Source organism: Oryctolagus cuniculus, chromosome 7, assembly GCF_964237555.1.
Source record: "Oryctolagus cuniculus chromosome 7, mOryCun1.1, whole genome shotgun sequence".
Lineage (NCBI taxonomy): Eukaryota > Metazoa > Chordata > Mammalia > Lagomorpha > Leporidae > Oryctolagus > Oryctolagus cuniculus.
Window position 1 is genome coordinate 155,442,144 of NC_091438.1, and position 15,669 is coordinate 155,457,812.

The window sequence follows — 15,669 nt, forward strand, 5'->3', positions numbered from 1 at the left end:
GAGGGGCACCACAGCTGGCCGTCGGCTCCTTCAACCCGGGGGCCCCCCCTCAGCGTCGTCCGGGGCCCCAGACCAGCCCCGTCGTGCCCACTCCTACATCAACCCCTGGGTCTTGGGCCAACGGGAGTGAGCCCAGGGCCTGCTCTGCCGGGTAACTGGGCTACTCCAGCATTCAGAGCCACATACACATGTTATCCTTCCAATGTCAACCCAGAAATTCTTACGTGTCCCTGCAATTGCCTGGGAACTGCCCAGCCCCACCCCAGGGTCTAATTTAAGACTGGCTGCAAGGCCGCGAAACCAGCAGTTTGGACGAGCTCCATGGCCAGGGCTGGGCCGGGGCTCCCGTCTTTGGCCTGTCCACTCTGGACGCTCCTGAACACGCCCTCAGCAGCACCTGACCACGTCACTCCCCCGCACACCATTCTCAAGGGCACGGCCACAGGGCTGGTGCCACCAGGAAGGAGAGGCCTTGGGCTGTGGGGCCCAGGAACACCAACGGGGCAAAGCCAACTCCGTGCTGTCAGCCTGGTCCCGGAGCCCTCGAGAGGCGGCCTCTCCCGCGGGTCAGCCCTTCTCCCCTGTAGCAGCGCTCTAACCTGCTTCCTGTTTGAACTCCGCCCCTGAGTCCTTGAAGGTTTGATTTCTAAAACCCACATCAATAAAATCTCAGAGCAAGAAGTGAGCTATGAGCGGTCACCTTAACTTGCATGTCCGCAGCTGCCCAGGTGACTGACTCCGGACTCAGCTAGAAGCATCTTCCTGCCCTCCTCGAGGGCTCTGGGGAAAAGTGAAGCAGTTCTGGGTATGAAAAGGATAAAAGAAGGGGTGGGGTGGGGTGGGGGGCTGGTGTTGTGGCACAGTGGGCTAAGCTACCGCCTGTGATGCCGGCATCCCATATGGACACCAGTTCAAGTCCTGGCTGCTCCACTTCCGATCCAGCTCCCTGCTAATGCACTTGGGAAAGCAGCAAAGATGGCCCAAGTGCTTGGATTGCAGACACCCAGGTGGGAGACCCGGATGGAGTTCCGGGCTCCTGGCTTCAGCCTGGCCCAGCTCCGGCCCTTGTGGCATTTGGAGAATGAAGCAGAAGATGGAAAGTCTGTCTCTTCCTCTCTAACCCGATCTTTCAAATAAAAATAATCTAAAGGAAAAAGCCCCACACCAATATAAACTCAACAGGGGCTGGGACTTTTGTCCACTGATAGATCCCAGTCCCCTAGGACACAGCCTGGCATACAGCAGGCACTCAACCAACCGATTCTCTAAGACATCCTGTCAGAAAGCCCTGGTGACACCGAGCTACAGCCGTCTGGAGAGGGGCTTAGCAGCACAGGGAGACACCTCAAGACAGCAGCAGGGATGTGGGCTTCAACCAGCTTTTTTTTTTTCCTTAGTAAGAAGGTACTCGGTTTATTTTATTTTATTTGAAGGGCACAGTTACAGAGAGAGAAGGAGAGGGAGGTCTTCACCCGCTGGTTCACTCCCCAGATGGCCACAATGGCCAGGGCTGGGCCGGGCCAAAGCCAGGGGCTTCATCTGGGTCTCCCATGGGGGTGCAGGGGCCCATTCTCCGCTGCTTTCCCATGTGCATGAGTGGGAAGCTTTTCAATTCTTAAAAAAAAGTTTAACTTTGCAAAGAGAGGAAAGTAAAAAAAAAAATTAAAACAATGGGGCAGCTCCTTTCTGGGAGATGGGTGTTAAGTGACCTCTTGGGGACCCGGGGAGACTGGGCCAGGCACTGCGTCAGGGCGGGGACTGCGCGGAGAACAAGACCTTGCCCGTGCCTTCCGCCCAGTGCGGGTTTGACAGCAGCCGTGTGCTCACTCCGGAGGGCGCTCAGAGAGCAGCCGGTCCTGCAGCAGAGCAGGAGCACTTGTCCGAGGCTAACCCAGCACAGCCAAGGACGCGGGACGGTGTTAGAGGCCCACCTACTGCAGGCACCAGGGACGGGGACTGGCAGCCGAGGGGCCAGGAAGGAGAGCCGGCTCTGCTTCCCAGACCGGTGCTCCCCCAAGGGTCCCATGGGATGGTGGGCACTCTGGCAGAGCGCCTGGAACTGCCAAGGCTGCGGGCCATTCATTCCCAAGCCCTGGAAAGGGGACCCTGGCCAGGCAAGTCCCTGCCGTAAGGAGGAACGACACAGACAAGCAACAGTCAGACCACAGGCGATGACTCTGGACTACAGGGAAACTGCTGAATCAGGCATTTTTAATGCACTTTCACATCAACGTTAACACAAACAGCAACGTTACAATTTGTTGCATTCCTTGGAGATTCATAAAAAGAAAAATCAACCCACAAACCAAACTGTCAGCAAGCACTGGGGAAGCTGAGACCGCGAGACATGAAATCTTTATTTCCCTCTTACCAAACGAGTCTGCAAGGCACTTCTCAGCAGCGCCGCCCACTACCTGTCCACCCGCCCCACAGGAAGCAGCAACTGGAATGCGCACACACTCACGATCAGGCCCAGAGGAGCAGGCGTGGGCCCGGGGCGCATCGCAAGCGGGCTTTCTAATCAGAGCGCGGCTCGGGGCACTTGCGTCTTCTCCCTCGGCTGCTGCTCCGGGTCACGTACAAAATGCAGTCCTCTCGCGAGTGCTTACAAAGATTTTATTGGTTACAATGATATAAAAGGTATCAGTCAAGTTCTTCTGTAGCTACTGTTTGCAGCAATAGCATAAAAAATCTTTTTTAAAAAAATACATCTGATAAGCTCCACTGATTTATTTCCTGCTAGAAGGGGGACAGAGCAAACACCACTCTTGTCTGTCTACAGTTTAACTTTCTCTCTCTCTCTCTCTCTCAAGGCTACATTGGTTAAAATCAACGGACAACCCCTTTTGTATGTCAATCGTAAATTTTAATGTTTTCATTAGAATTTTTAGAGCACTCTCCAACAAGAAGCAATAAAGTCACTGACAGCAAACTTCAATACAGGAACACTCCAGAGTAACAGCGCAAACAGAAATGTAGAATGTGAATCACATACAATACAATTGAAGCATCCAAAACAATTTAAATAATTTTAAATATTTTATTTTTAGATGGCTACAAATGCTTTATACAGTATTTCAACATAAAGTCCCCATAACAGAAATGTAACAAAATGGGAATGGTAGTGAAAGGGTTAAAGTGGCACAAACGCACCAAACAAAGATTAAACCACAAATTTCAAGAGGTAGATTACTTCTGAAGTCAGAACAAAGAACAACATGAATAAAACCTAGCCATTCTCCACCAACTCAGTCGGCAGTCTGGGGGAGGCATAAAAGCGCATGGAGGAACCACACTCGCCCATGGCTGGGTGGTTTTCATCTCTCACTAGAGAGTGAAGTGTGAAACCTGGTGTGTAAACGCATTTATATTCCTGTGTAGACACTGATACACTGCTACGTAGTCTCTGATAACATAACCGTTATAAATTAGTGCCAGACACCATCTGAGAGGCCAAGTCCGTGTGGACAGATAAACATGTCGCTGGGGGAAGAGGCATAAAAAAGAGTCCACAGAGCCCACCTCGTCTCCTCTCCATGCTGCTGGCAATCTGCTCGTGATAAAAAACAAAACAACAGAGAAAAAACAAACCAGGCCGGAGGTCAGCTAAATGCTTCTCTCTGCCTCTGAGTCATTTAAAAGAAAGGCATCAAGAGCTGGTATGTGACCAAAACATTTTAAAATGAGTGCATCCGAATTTGTCATCCCTGAAATCTACAACAAACTACAGATAAAACAGAGATCTTGCTTTGCAAGGTTAAGTTCAAATCATTCCTTTCTCGGCTATGTGCCAAAAACAAGGGCTACACTCAGATCTGAGTCACCAGTCCCGAGACGAGGAGCCGGCCAGCTAGCCCGTCATCTCACGCCAGCGCCCTCTCTTTGGATCTCAATCGCACGGGAGCCCAGCAAGCGGGCCGGGCGCCGCCGAAGCAGAGGCCTGACTCTAACCAGGGAAACAAGAAGCCTGCTGGCAATCGGCTGCGTTAGGACTTTTGAGTCAGCTTCAACTGGTCTTGCAAGCTGGGTAGAGTTCGTGTCCTTGCCGTAGTGCTTATCCTAAGTTGAGCATGCAATAGCTTTAAGTCAGTTAAGATTTGTTTTGTTTTGGGGGCTTTCCTACAGGAAGTTCCTAGAAAATAAGAAAACTGAAGATAAATGACAACGTAACAAAACCTTAAATGAATTGACCACGTTAAAGGAAAAGGTGAGGAGACCGAAAGACAAATGTTACCGACAGCGACACACGAGGGACTGGGGAGGTGTTTTAGGGACTCGGGTGTCCTGCTGGGGAGGCTCCCGCTGGGCGGGCCCCAGCAGGTCCACGCCCGCAGCAGAGAGGAGGTGGGAGACCAGAGCTGGAGTGTCCACTCAGGTTCCTGGCAAATGATCAACTCGGCCTGGGATTCCATTTCACTGCCCATCTTTAAGTTTTCTTCACTGACCGCAGTGAGAACTCAGCAGACAAAGAACTGCTCTAGAGGAAGATTAGAGAACTCTGTACACACACCTGGGGCAGCAGCAGAGCGAGCGCCGCCTTCCTTGTCTCCCGCCTCACTGGGACCCACAGCAACGACTCCTCGGCCACAGATCCCGACCGGGGACAGCAGCAAGGCCCCGGCGGGTACGGCAGGCGAGCGACTCTGAACACTGGCTGGCCCGCCCGGCCCACCTGGCCCGCCTGGCCGCTCTGTCCTCAGGAAAGGACAGGAAACCTGTTTTGCGCCCTCACTGGCACAAAGGAGAACTGCACCCTAAATGTGAAGCAGCCAACTCTGCTCGTGCCACCCTCAAGGTTGATGGCGGACACTCTTCGGAGAAGCGTGGCACCTGTCAGGCATCTGCGTGTCGGGGAGCCGCTGGCCAGTGTGGGTTTTTGGAAAGGAAAACAAAGGGTGTGTGTGCTTCAGCAGTGCGCCCCTGGTGTGGGACAAGGTCCGAAACGCAAAACCACTGAAAACAGCAGAGGCCTGGCATCACGGATCACCCCTAAACAGAGCTCACAGCAGCAACACACGGGCGTGGGAACACAGCTGCTGCCCAAGGAACTCAACGTAAGACAACGCACGGGCTCGGAGGACGAGGACTAGCCTGCACAGCCCGGGCGAGACAGTGACGACCGTCATCTGAGTGTAGGAACCCTAGTTCTGTCCTAAGGAGACCAAAACCAGCTCTGCAGAAATGGCCACTCTTAGGTCCACACAGTCAACACGTGAGGTCCCAACGCACACTTGTTTTCTAATTCCCCAGAACACGGGGTAAGTTTCTGGCCACTCGGGAAGTGGACCGCCGGACCACACTGGTGTCCCGCAGTGACCACAGCACAACCCAGCGACTCACACACAGAAACCGCCACCACGCCGCCTGTGCTGAAGGTTCCTTCTCTGCCGCCAGCAAGTTACCCCCAGCGACCACCGAACGAAGAAAGGGAGAAGTAACGAGAGCGAAGACGACAACCTTCAGGCACTTCAGTTCTCTAGTTTCGAGGGTCCGTCAAAAACCACAGATGGGTAAGGGCTATCTGACTCACTCTGTAAAGGCACAGGTCCCCGAGAGCTCTCCGGGACGGACTTGACTTCTCATGCGGACCTGGCCCTCCAACTAGAAAAAGGGGGCCTCAGGGTAACGCAGGAACCCTCCTGGCTGACCTCGGGGGCAAACACTGGCCGAGCACCTTCTGGGGCCCTGACCACTGGGAGGTGTCTGTTGGCAACAATCCACGCGAGCGATGGCCCTCGGTCTGGACAGAGGCAACTGGCCAGGACTCTGAAGGAGGACGCCCTACTGGTGTGGTGACCCACAGCCTGGGAGGAGCGCACACAGGCCCATGGTGACGCTGACAAACAGGTGCTTCTCACCCAGGCTAACCTCCAAGATACTACACCCACGCCCGTGCTGAGCCAGTGACCAAGCACTGATCAGATCTGGGGCAAACATGTTTATGGAGTGGCTTTTGAGAATCTGATCCTTTAATCCCACAGTAAATCACTCCTTGGCCAACAACTCCTCTCTACCTCTTCCTTCCGCCGCAGTGAAGGCACTGGGCAGCAAGGCTTCCACCTGCACCTTCACACAGAGGCACCTGCACCCACGTGTCCTCAAGACCTCGCCAAAGCAGCAGCTACACCCCAGCCAACCCTAGTTCTGTCACAGCCATGAGAGCCGAGTCAGGACGGGCAGCACGTGCTGGAAAGACCAGCTTTCAAAGCAGTTTGCAGAAATGCCACCTGCTGACGCACCCTCTCAGGAGACGGACCCACAGGCATTATTCCAGAACTCCCAGGGCAGAGGCCCACACACCCAGCATAACTTCTGCTGTCTCGTTTTGTCTGTCCCTAGGAACCGTCCTCAACACAGAACACGAGGTCAAGTGGAAAAGCCCCCGCAAGTCTTCAGAGGAATCCTTCCAGCGTACTGGGGAGATGCCAGACAACTGACCACGGAGGCAGCCACGGGACCCTCGAGGGCCACCGCCCCCCCCCCCCCCCAGCACCTAGCTTGCTGACTGAGTACCCGGCATCTGCAGACGGCTTGGGGGGGGGGGGGCGTCTAACGTCTAAGGTACTTCTGAAGCAACATGGCGTTTGCTTTGCTTGAAGCACTGTGGCAGCAGGCGAAAGCATGGGGGACGGGGCAGTGCTGGCCACTGTGTCCACGCTACACCACAGGAACGTTAACCACGACCGCTCCGGGCTCTGCCGGTGAGCTCAGCACGCCAGCTGGACCTGAGGAGCGACCTGTGATGAGGAAGTCACGCAAGTGACCCAGAGGCAGGGCCCAGAAATGCAGGGGGCTGGGGAGAAACCCACCCTTCCAGACTGGGTGCTTCTGAGAGCTTCCACACGGTTTCAAGTTGAGGCTGCGCCTGGCCCTAGCACAGGAGCGGTACCAGGCTGTGAGTGCCAGGTCTGAGCTAGACACTGGTTATTTCATCGCCACAGCAGCCGAAGCAGCGACCCTTCCTGCCTGCGGCTCACAGGGCCAGCCAGCTCCTCCGAGCACTTGGGTAAAAAGGCTGCAGGAGAAAACAGCTCCCGTGCGCAAGTCTCTGGGCTGCTCCCCGGTCCTGGCCCCCCCACGCTGCTGCGCTTACCTGAAGTCCTTCAGCTCCTGCCTGGCGCTGCCGTCCTCTCTCCTGCCGTCACCGGAGTCGGCGGCAGCCGCCAGCTGCAGGCTCCTGGTGATGGGCCCCCCGCTCCGCTCTCTGCATTTTACAGCGAAGCGGTCTGTTCTTTTCTTACTCGCCAGGGCGGATTCGCTTTGCAGCACAGCTCTGCTTTTCTGCGCCCTCGCGTGCAGGCTGCGGGACGCCTTGCTGGAGAGCTGAGCAGAGTGATTCTTGGCCACGGCCCTGGGTTTTCTGGCTTCCACGTGGCTTATCTTAGCCATCCTTATCGGGCTGGAGTTCCTTAAAGATGAGGAGGTCGGCTTCTTGGACTTCACGGAAGTGGCGAACTTGACGTTCTGCTTGGCCCGGAAGGACGAGGAGGGCAGCGGCGCTTGGGCGGGCCCCGAGCTGCGAGCACGCGTCTTGCCCAGAGGCGTCTGCGTGCTCTGCATCTTGATCTCCGCGTCCGCTGTCCGTCGGCGGTGGCTGCCGCCGCCCTTGTCAGCCCCTGCGGGGGACGAGTGGCCGCCTTTCTTGGAGGCATGGGAAGCTTTTTTTTTGGAGGGAGAGAGGGGTTTTTTGGGGCAGCTGAAGGCGGCGTGCTTGTTCAGGCTTCCGACGTAGGTGAACTCGCGGCTGCAGTAGGGGCACACGTGGGCGGCCGGCTCGGCGCCGCCCTCCAGGTCGGCCTTCTGCCTGGCCGACTTGTTCTTCTGCAGGATGGCTTTCTGCACCAGCTGGTTCTTCCTCTTCAGCGCGTTCAGCTTGAGCTTGCTGGAGGCCACCTTGCTGAGCTCCACGCTGAAGTTCAGCCTCTTGGGCTGCCCCATGCGCCGGAAGGCATTTTTGCCAGGGTGGTCCAACACGACCACGCCGTTCTTGGGCTGCACGGTCTGTTTCAAGGGCACGGGGTTCTTCTTCGGGGTGTACCTCTTCCTGTCACTCGCGGAGGCACAGGCCAGGATGTGCTTGTGCAGCTCGGGCATGTTGTCGACGCCTTTGCCACACTTGGTGCAGCGGATGGCCGTGGTGAACGTCTGCGGGATGTTGTGCGTGGTGAAGTTGGTGGCCGTCACGCCGATGCCCATGGGGTTGCGGTGGTGGTACTGGAAGGGAGGCGGCTTGAAGCTGGGGTAGTGCTGGTTGAGGCCCAGCCGCACGTCGGGGTCCTTTGTCTTGATCCCGGAGGCCATGATCTTTATGGTGGTGTACAGCTCCTCCGAGGAATCGTTCAGCTCCTCCTCCTCCTCCTCCTTGGCGGCGGCCGAGGGCTCCTCGGGCAGGCTCCGCATGTGCTCCGCGTGGGCCTTGCTGGGGTCCGTGAAGTTGTGCGGCCGCAGGGTCCCACTTGCAAACTCGTGGTGCGTGCACACCTCATCCGGGTGCAGGTCCCGCTGGTGCTGCTGCAGATTGCACAAGAACGCAAACTCCTTTTTACAAACGGAGCACACAAAGATATTCCCAACTCCATGGAGCAGGAGGCGGTGCTCGGACAGATCCGCTTTATCCTTAAAAAGCTGCACACAGAATTCACATTTGAAGGGCCACTCTTCAGCATGGACAGATAAATGCTTGGTGAGGTCCTTGATGGAGAGAAAAGGCGATCCGCAGACATTGCAGACAAAGCTTCGGTTGAATGTCTGCTCCGGGGCGGCCTGCGGCTCCTCCCGGGGTCTCGGACCTGCACCCTCCAGGTCCTCCTGTTTGAGAGTTATCAGGGGGAGAGAAGCCTCCAGGTTATCACCAGAGGAAACAACAGACGACACGGCCGAGAGAGGTGGTGGGGAAGGGGAAGAGGAGGAAGAAGAGGAAGACGAGGAAGAGAAGGATGAGGAGGAAGACGAGGAAGAGGAGAGCGTGGGAGGCCCGGGTGATGCGGCAGACATGAGAGGCCCCGCAGGGGGGACGGGGGAAGGCGAGGGCGACACTGTCGGGGACAGGACAGGCAGTGGAGACTGTGTGGTGGCGCTCGAGAGCGGGGAGGGGCACGGGTGAGGAGAGGCACTGGAAGGGGCTGCTGGGAGGGGGATGGTGGGAAGGAGGGGAGGGGGCGGAGTGGCGATGGTTAACACGGGAGGACAGGCCGGAGGGGACGAGGGGGCTGTGGGCGTCAGGAGAGGCGGCAGCTGACCCGAGGGCAGGGAGGACGCCTGCAGGGCCGGTGACGACGGACAAACGTCAGGCGGGGGCTCAACAGGAGGGGCAGAGAAGCCAGAGTCAGGGCCGAGGTCGGGGTCTGGCTGGGCACCGAGGGATCTGCAGGGACTCGGGCTCCTGGCGGCGTCGGCAGCACCGTCTGCCGGTGCGTCACCGCCACTGTACTCGTTGAGGAGGACCCTCTGCAGCATGCGGGTGGTGGGCTTCTTCTTCCGGGCGGCGCTGCACGTGGGCTGCACCGCGTGGTTTTCTTTGGATTCCTTGCCTTCGGGGTCACTGCCAGGCTTTTTATGCACACTGAGGTCTAACACCGATTCCCACGGCACTGGGGCCCTGCCCGCCCCGTCGGCCTTCTGTTTGACGCCACTGGACAAGTCCAGCGGCTGCTGGTTGCACACATTGCTGAAAGTGGAGCTGGCCGCCCACTCCTTGGGGATCTTGTACTCATCAAAGCACGGGGGGCTCCCGGCTTCTCTCTCCTCTCTCCCAGACAAACTCCACGCAGGGGAGTCGCTGCGACCTTCCAGCTTGGACTTTTTGGACGTCAGAACGGCATCTGGCCACACGGCTTTGCCATCGCCCGGCTTTCCGAAGTCTCGAAGGGCCGGGCTGTGCTGTGGGGAACTGGGAGGAGAGCTGGTCCGCCTCTTAAACCTACTCGCGCTCACGGGCAGCATGGACGCCGGGGCAGACACACAGATGGGGCCTAATTTGGGGATTTCTGTGGCTGAAATCCCGGCGGGGGGAGCCAGCTTCTCCTGAGTCTGCAGCAGCTGCTTGAGCTTGGACGACAGGTACACGCTTCTCTCTTTATGGAAAGACACTGCCGCCGCCTCCGTGGTTGCCACGCTGAGGGGCAGCGTCAGGGAGCACGAGGGGGCCACGGGCTCGGCGTCCGTCTCGGCTTTGATTTTGGGTAGCACCGGAGGGCTCGCGGTCCTCCGCTTCTTGGACTCACAGGCCGTGCTGCTGGACGGCTCTTTAGAAAGATCGTCCGTCACAGGGACCTGCGTGGGCTTTATGCTCTGCGTGATCTCCACCGTGACGGGCGTGAGCAGGCAGTTTATACCGTACAGCTCTGCCGAGTTCGCCTCCATCTCGATCACATCACAGTTGCTAGTGCTGCTGCTGGTCTGGATCTTACCATCGATGTAGTAGTTCAAGTTCTCAGAGATATTGCTGGAGACATCCATGATGTACACGTCGTCCGCCTCCCCGTCCTCCTCAGGCTCTGTGCTCGGCACGTAGACGCTGGGCGTGGGCGGGGCCTGCTCGGCCGGAGGCTGCGGCTCCTCCAGGCCTCCTTTCCGCCGCACGCCTTTGGGAATCAGGTGGCGCTCGTGCACCCGACGCTGATGCCGCCTCATGTTGGTGTGAGTTCCGAAAACCTTCTTACAGTATTTGCATGGATGCAGTTCTTTAACTTCCCCGTTCTCTTCCACAACAGAAGAGCTCACTGTTTCTTGGGCAGCTTTTTCTGAGTTCAAGACGGGACAGTCCTGCCCCAGGCGGGGAGGAGGCGCCTCGTCCGTAGGAGCAGCACCGTCCCCGGACCCTCTGCCATCAGCCAGGTCCTCCGGCGGCTGCGGTGTCAGGCTGGGCTGCCGCTTGAGCCCGGCTTCGTGGCGACGCTCGTGCCGCCGCCTGTTGATCTGCGTGCCGAAGGCTTTCCCACAGTACTTGCACTTGAAGGCGTGGCTGACCGTGGCCAAGTGGATGTGCATGTGCCGCTCGAGGCCCTGCTTGGTCGTGAACTTCCTCTCGCAGTGCTGGCATGGAAACATAAACACTTCCAGCACGTCACCATTGGCCTCTTCTCTAGTTCCGGGGATGCCGCTCACAGGCGTTGCCTCTGGAGAGTCTTCAAGAGTTTCTGTTGAACTATTTTTTGGTTCATCTAACAAATCTTCTGGCTTCTCATCACACCGTATCTCTGGCTCCTGCCCAGAACTTTCATTTGGCATGTCAGCTTCTTCCTCCCCCTCTTCCTCCAGCTCCTCCTCCTCCTCTTCCTCCTCCTCCTCCTCCTCTTCTTCCAAATCCTGAACATCACAATTTGCGGCTTCTAGTTTCCCGTCCGGCTCTGGCTGCGGCTCCCGGGCAGGGGGAGGGCCGGTTCGCTCTGGAAGCGCATCGTGACACGCCACCTCCACAAGGACAGCTGGGGGCTCAAGCACGGGGGCCGACGGCTTCTCTTCCTCTTCTTTAGGCCCTAGAAGTGCACACAAGCAGAGGTGTGGACGTGAGGGCAGAAACCAGCCACTCTGGCACCCACTCCTATGGTTCAAGCTACTTCTAGCCCCTAAAAGGCCTTAGGGAGATCACAATGGACAGTGGGCAGCCTTGACTTTATGTGCCTCGCTCACAGGCTGCACTGGATAGGAACCAGGTCCACTCGCTGCCTCGTTCATGCACTAAGTGTCCAGAGAGCCTGCTATGCCCCTGGCATCACAAGCACGACAGACAGGAACGCCCCACAGCTTGCAGTCGTGCGTGTCCCTTGCCCTTGGTCGGAGCGGCCAATGCGAAGTCTCAGGAGGCTGCTGTAAACTGCAACCCCACACGACTCTCGACTGGGCGCCCCGCCCCCTCCCAGAAGTGCAGTGGGTTCTTGGTGGTCTGTCTTGAGATCAAGTTCTCTCTCCTGCCTAACACTACATATTTAGAAGCTCAACCACCTTCCGTCAAAGAAACTGTGGAGACGCCCCCTTCTAAGCCTAATCAGTGCCATGACCTCAGGACGCCCCCGTCAGTGTCCACGCCCAGCCCAGCCTGTGGCAGGTGTGACAGAGTGACAGCTGCACATCAACCTGATGCTGCCTGGGGGAGGGGAGCCCATGCACCAAGGAAAGAGCGAGGGCGAGGGGCGGGACAAGGACCAGAGAGGTGGCCAGGGACCCGCTTCCTCACCTCTCGTCGGCTGCTGGGCTTCATTCTGAGGAAAACAGGAGCTACCAGAAAGTTCTAACAGAGACGTGACCCGCTTTATACCTGGGAGTCACCTGTGCTGCTCTAAGGAAGACAGAACACCGTGCTGGACAAGGGTGGGGGCAGATGGACGCACGGCCTTGCGCGTTCCACAGAAGGGCAGGCGGTGACACGGAGTGACTGCGGGGGAGGAGGTAGCCATGGCAGGACTCTGGAGGTATTAATGAGAAGAGGCTGACAGGGTGCCCGACAACACCCTCAGAAAACAGGACAGGCAGCGTGGGCTGGGGAATCCAGAGCCCGCCCCAGGGGCCTGGTGCAGGGACCCCAGGGTAGGTGTAGGTGGAAAGTCACACACGCGTCTCCATTTGCTGAGCCCCGGGACGGCCGAGTGCTCAGGCCAGAGAAGCGTCCCGAGTAACTGCCGGGGCAGACGGCAGAGGGCTGCGTGGCAGGGAGCGAGCGCCCTGGTCCAGACCAACCAGTAAGATGAGGACAAGCCTGGGACGCTCCATTTCCTGCAGCCCAGGTCCTGTGGCCGTGGAGCAAGGAGGACAAGCAACTAGCAGAGTGCGGGGAGTGGGGGTGGGGGGTTATAAGCATGAGTTGTTGCAAGGCAGCGCCGGGACAAACGAGCCCCTCCGGGACAGGAGCTGCCAGGGCAGAGGTGGGCGGACGGAGATGGATCAAGCGCCGCTTCCCTCACAGCCCCATCTGCTGGAGACACCGCTGACTCCTCCAGGCCATGCCGCCGGTTGGTTCTGCCATCGCTGGACAGGTATTCAGTGGGCAACACTGGGTCAGGTGGCTGTCAAGAGCTTTAGCGCTGGCGCAGCAAGCCAGCAACAACACAGCAGCTTACAGAAGCCCGCGTGGGCATCCTGGTGGGCCCTGCTCGTGGGGAAGGCTCTCAGACGAGGCACCCGGTGGGCTGAGCCTGGACGTTAAGTGGAGAAGCCACGGGGAGGGATGGAAACTTCAGGATGCGGTGTGGTAACCTGGGCTTCTCCAGGGGCAGGGGGAGATCTGTCTACAAGGTGGGGTGGAGGAGTAGGGGAAGAACCTGATTGGAGGCTGAACCAGGACTGATCCACTGCCCACACCGTGTGGGGACACGGGAAACAGCGCCAAGGCAAACGAGGCACAGCTGTGGAGACAGCAGAGGCCTGCGGGCAGGCGTGGGGAGGGGACCCCTGTGTGCAGGGAGAGGCGAGGCACCAACACAGGCAGGGGCACGTGGGCCCGGCGCTGGCTCTGAGGGTGCGCACCCCTTCTTCCCATCTGCCCTGGAGTCCACCAGCAGCGAGGCCCCTGCTCCTAACAGAAACAACTTCTCTCCCAGACAAACCTCCTGCATTCCATGAGCCACCCACAGACTGCGAAACCAGTTATTTGACGGTGGCGAACTGCAGCCAACTCTCTTTTCAAATACATTTTCAACAAAGACTCAGAATACTGCCAAAGAAGTTGAAATAAGGCAACAGAAAATGCATCTCTAAGGCTCAGAAACTTCTCTGTCAAAATCTGTGGTTTCCTTTGATGGGAGAAAAAATGTTTTCCACCATGACTGGTAAACAATCCCAGATTTAAACTGCAAAGTGAGTCGAGCCACAACGTGGCCGTCTCTACTGAGTAGCCAGGCCGTGCCAGAGTGTCACACACACCACGTGGTCTCTGCAGCTTCAAGCACGCATGCATGTCTGCTCAGAAACGGGAGTCTCCACTGCCGGCTCCAGACGGAGACAGGCGGTACACTCGGCCATGCCCCGACCGCCAGCTCCAGACAGAGACAGGCGGCACACTCGGCCATGCCCCGACCGCCGGCTCCAGACAGAGACAGGCGGCACACTCGGCCATGCCCCGACCGCCCGCTCCAGACAGAGACAGGCGGCACACTTGACCATGCCCCGACTGCCGGCTCCAGACAGAGACAGGCGGTACACTCGGCCATGCCCCGACTGCCGGCTCTAGACAGAGACAGGCGGCACACTCGGTCATGCCCCGACTGCCGGCTCCAGACAGAGACAGGCGGCACACTCGGCCATGCCCCGACTGCCGGCTCCAGAGACAGGCGGCACACTCGGCCATGCCCCAACCACCAGCTCTAGACAGAGACAGGCGGCACACTCGGCCATGCCCCGACCACCCTGGACAGATGCCGCAGTGCCAGGATAAGCTCAGAGGTCTACGCCCATGGCCCATTCACGGCACCTGGGAGTGAATCAAGACAAGATCATGTCCTGAATTATGGAAGAGGGTGAGGGGAGTGCAGGATTCTTAACCATTTTACTCTGCCACCAAAGGTAGAGAGGTTCTTCGGTAACTACTGTCACTGTCGTTCAAGCAACATCTCACCAAACGGCTGAGGCAGACGCACTCCCAGGAGGTGCTGGCACACGAACCTGTCTATTCTCGCTTCATCAGAGGGCCCAGACATCACAGCCCTCCGTGAACACCACCTCCACAAACAGGGCTACAACAGGGCTACAACAGAGCTACAAAGGCATCCAGCATGTTCTTGTTCCTTTCTCTACTAACGTTTCCTGAGCGTCACCAGGCTGCCTTCTGAAAGCTGCCTATTTGGGCAAACTGTGGACAGCTCTTGAGCAAGGGTGGCCTGGCTGTGCACAGGTAACACATCGGACAGCCCCAGTTCTGCACCAACAGTCTCAAAAGGTAGCTGGGTCACAAGGAGCACAGAGCAAGCCGTCTTTCTGACCAGTGTCCACAGCCTGCCTCTGTGTGTTCCCCTGTGACGCAAGGCCTGGAATGGTCACCGTCAGAGGGACTATCAAGGAGAAATTCGGGGGCTGGCGCTGTGGAGCAGTAGGTTAAGCCGCTGCTTGTGGCGCCAGCATCCCATATGGGCGCCAGTTCTAGTCCTGGGTGCTCCTCTTCCGATCCAGCTCTCTGCTGTGGCCTGGGAAAGCAGTAGAAGATGGCCCAAATGCTTGGGCCCCTGCACCCGAGTGGGAGACTCGGAAGAAGTTCCTGGCTCCTGGCTTCAGATTGGCCTTGCTCCGGCCATTGTGGCCAGTTGAGGAGAGAACTGGTGGATGAAAAACCTCTCTCTCTCCCTCTCACTGTCTGTAAATCTACCTTTCAAATAAATGAATTCTTTTAAAAAAAAAAGAAAGAAAGAAATTTGGGATAGGAGAAACACAGAGATGAAATACGTAAGAATTTAAACTCTAACAGACAGCAACACTTTACCTGGACACTTACCATCTGTCCTATAGAATCAAGCTGTCCGGTATTTTTAAGTAAATGGTGAAGCATGAAACCCAGATGCATGAACGTGTGCAAATCTCATGTACAGAGACAGAATGTGCAGACTGAGCACACCCAGAGTCATGCCGGTCACCAGTGCACTGGCACCCCGCGGCTGCCCGTCCCTGCCAGTCTGGCTTCTGTCACCACAGATTTGTTTCCAGGGTCTTGAACTTTGTATTACTTAGAAATGCAAAAATCTAGTA

General features: G+C 57.4%; 1 protein-coding gene across 7 annotated transcripts in view; it reads right to left on the reverse strand.

Annotated features, from left to right (window-relative positions):
- PRDM2 (PR/SET domain 2) overlaps window positions 1-15,669 on the reverse strand; it is a 125,682-nt gene that overhangs the window by 24,430 nt on the left and 85,583 nt on the right. For 5 of the 7 annotated variants that reach the window (XM_051834336.2, XM_070077044.1, XM_070077045.1 and 2 more), the window contains one exon: window positions 7,094-11,477. The exons of 1 other annotated variant lie outside the window; for it this stretch is intronic. In XM_051834336.2, the coding sequence (XP_051690296.2) occupies window positions 7,094-11,477 (4,384 nt within the window). Of the gene's footprint in view, window positions 1-2,191; window positions 4,133-7,093; window positions 11,478-15,669 lie in introns of those variants that run through there. One more of the 7 variants, XM_070077046.1, reaches the window with a different exon arrangement.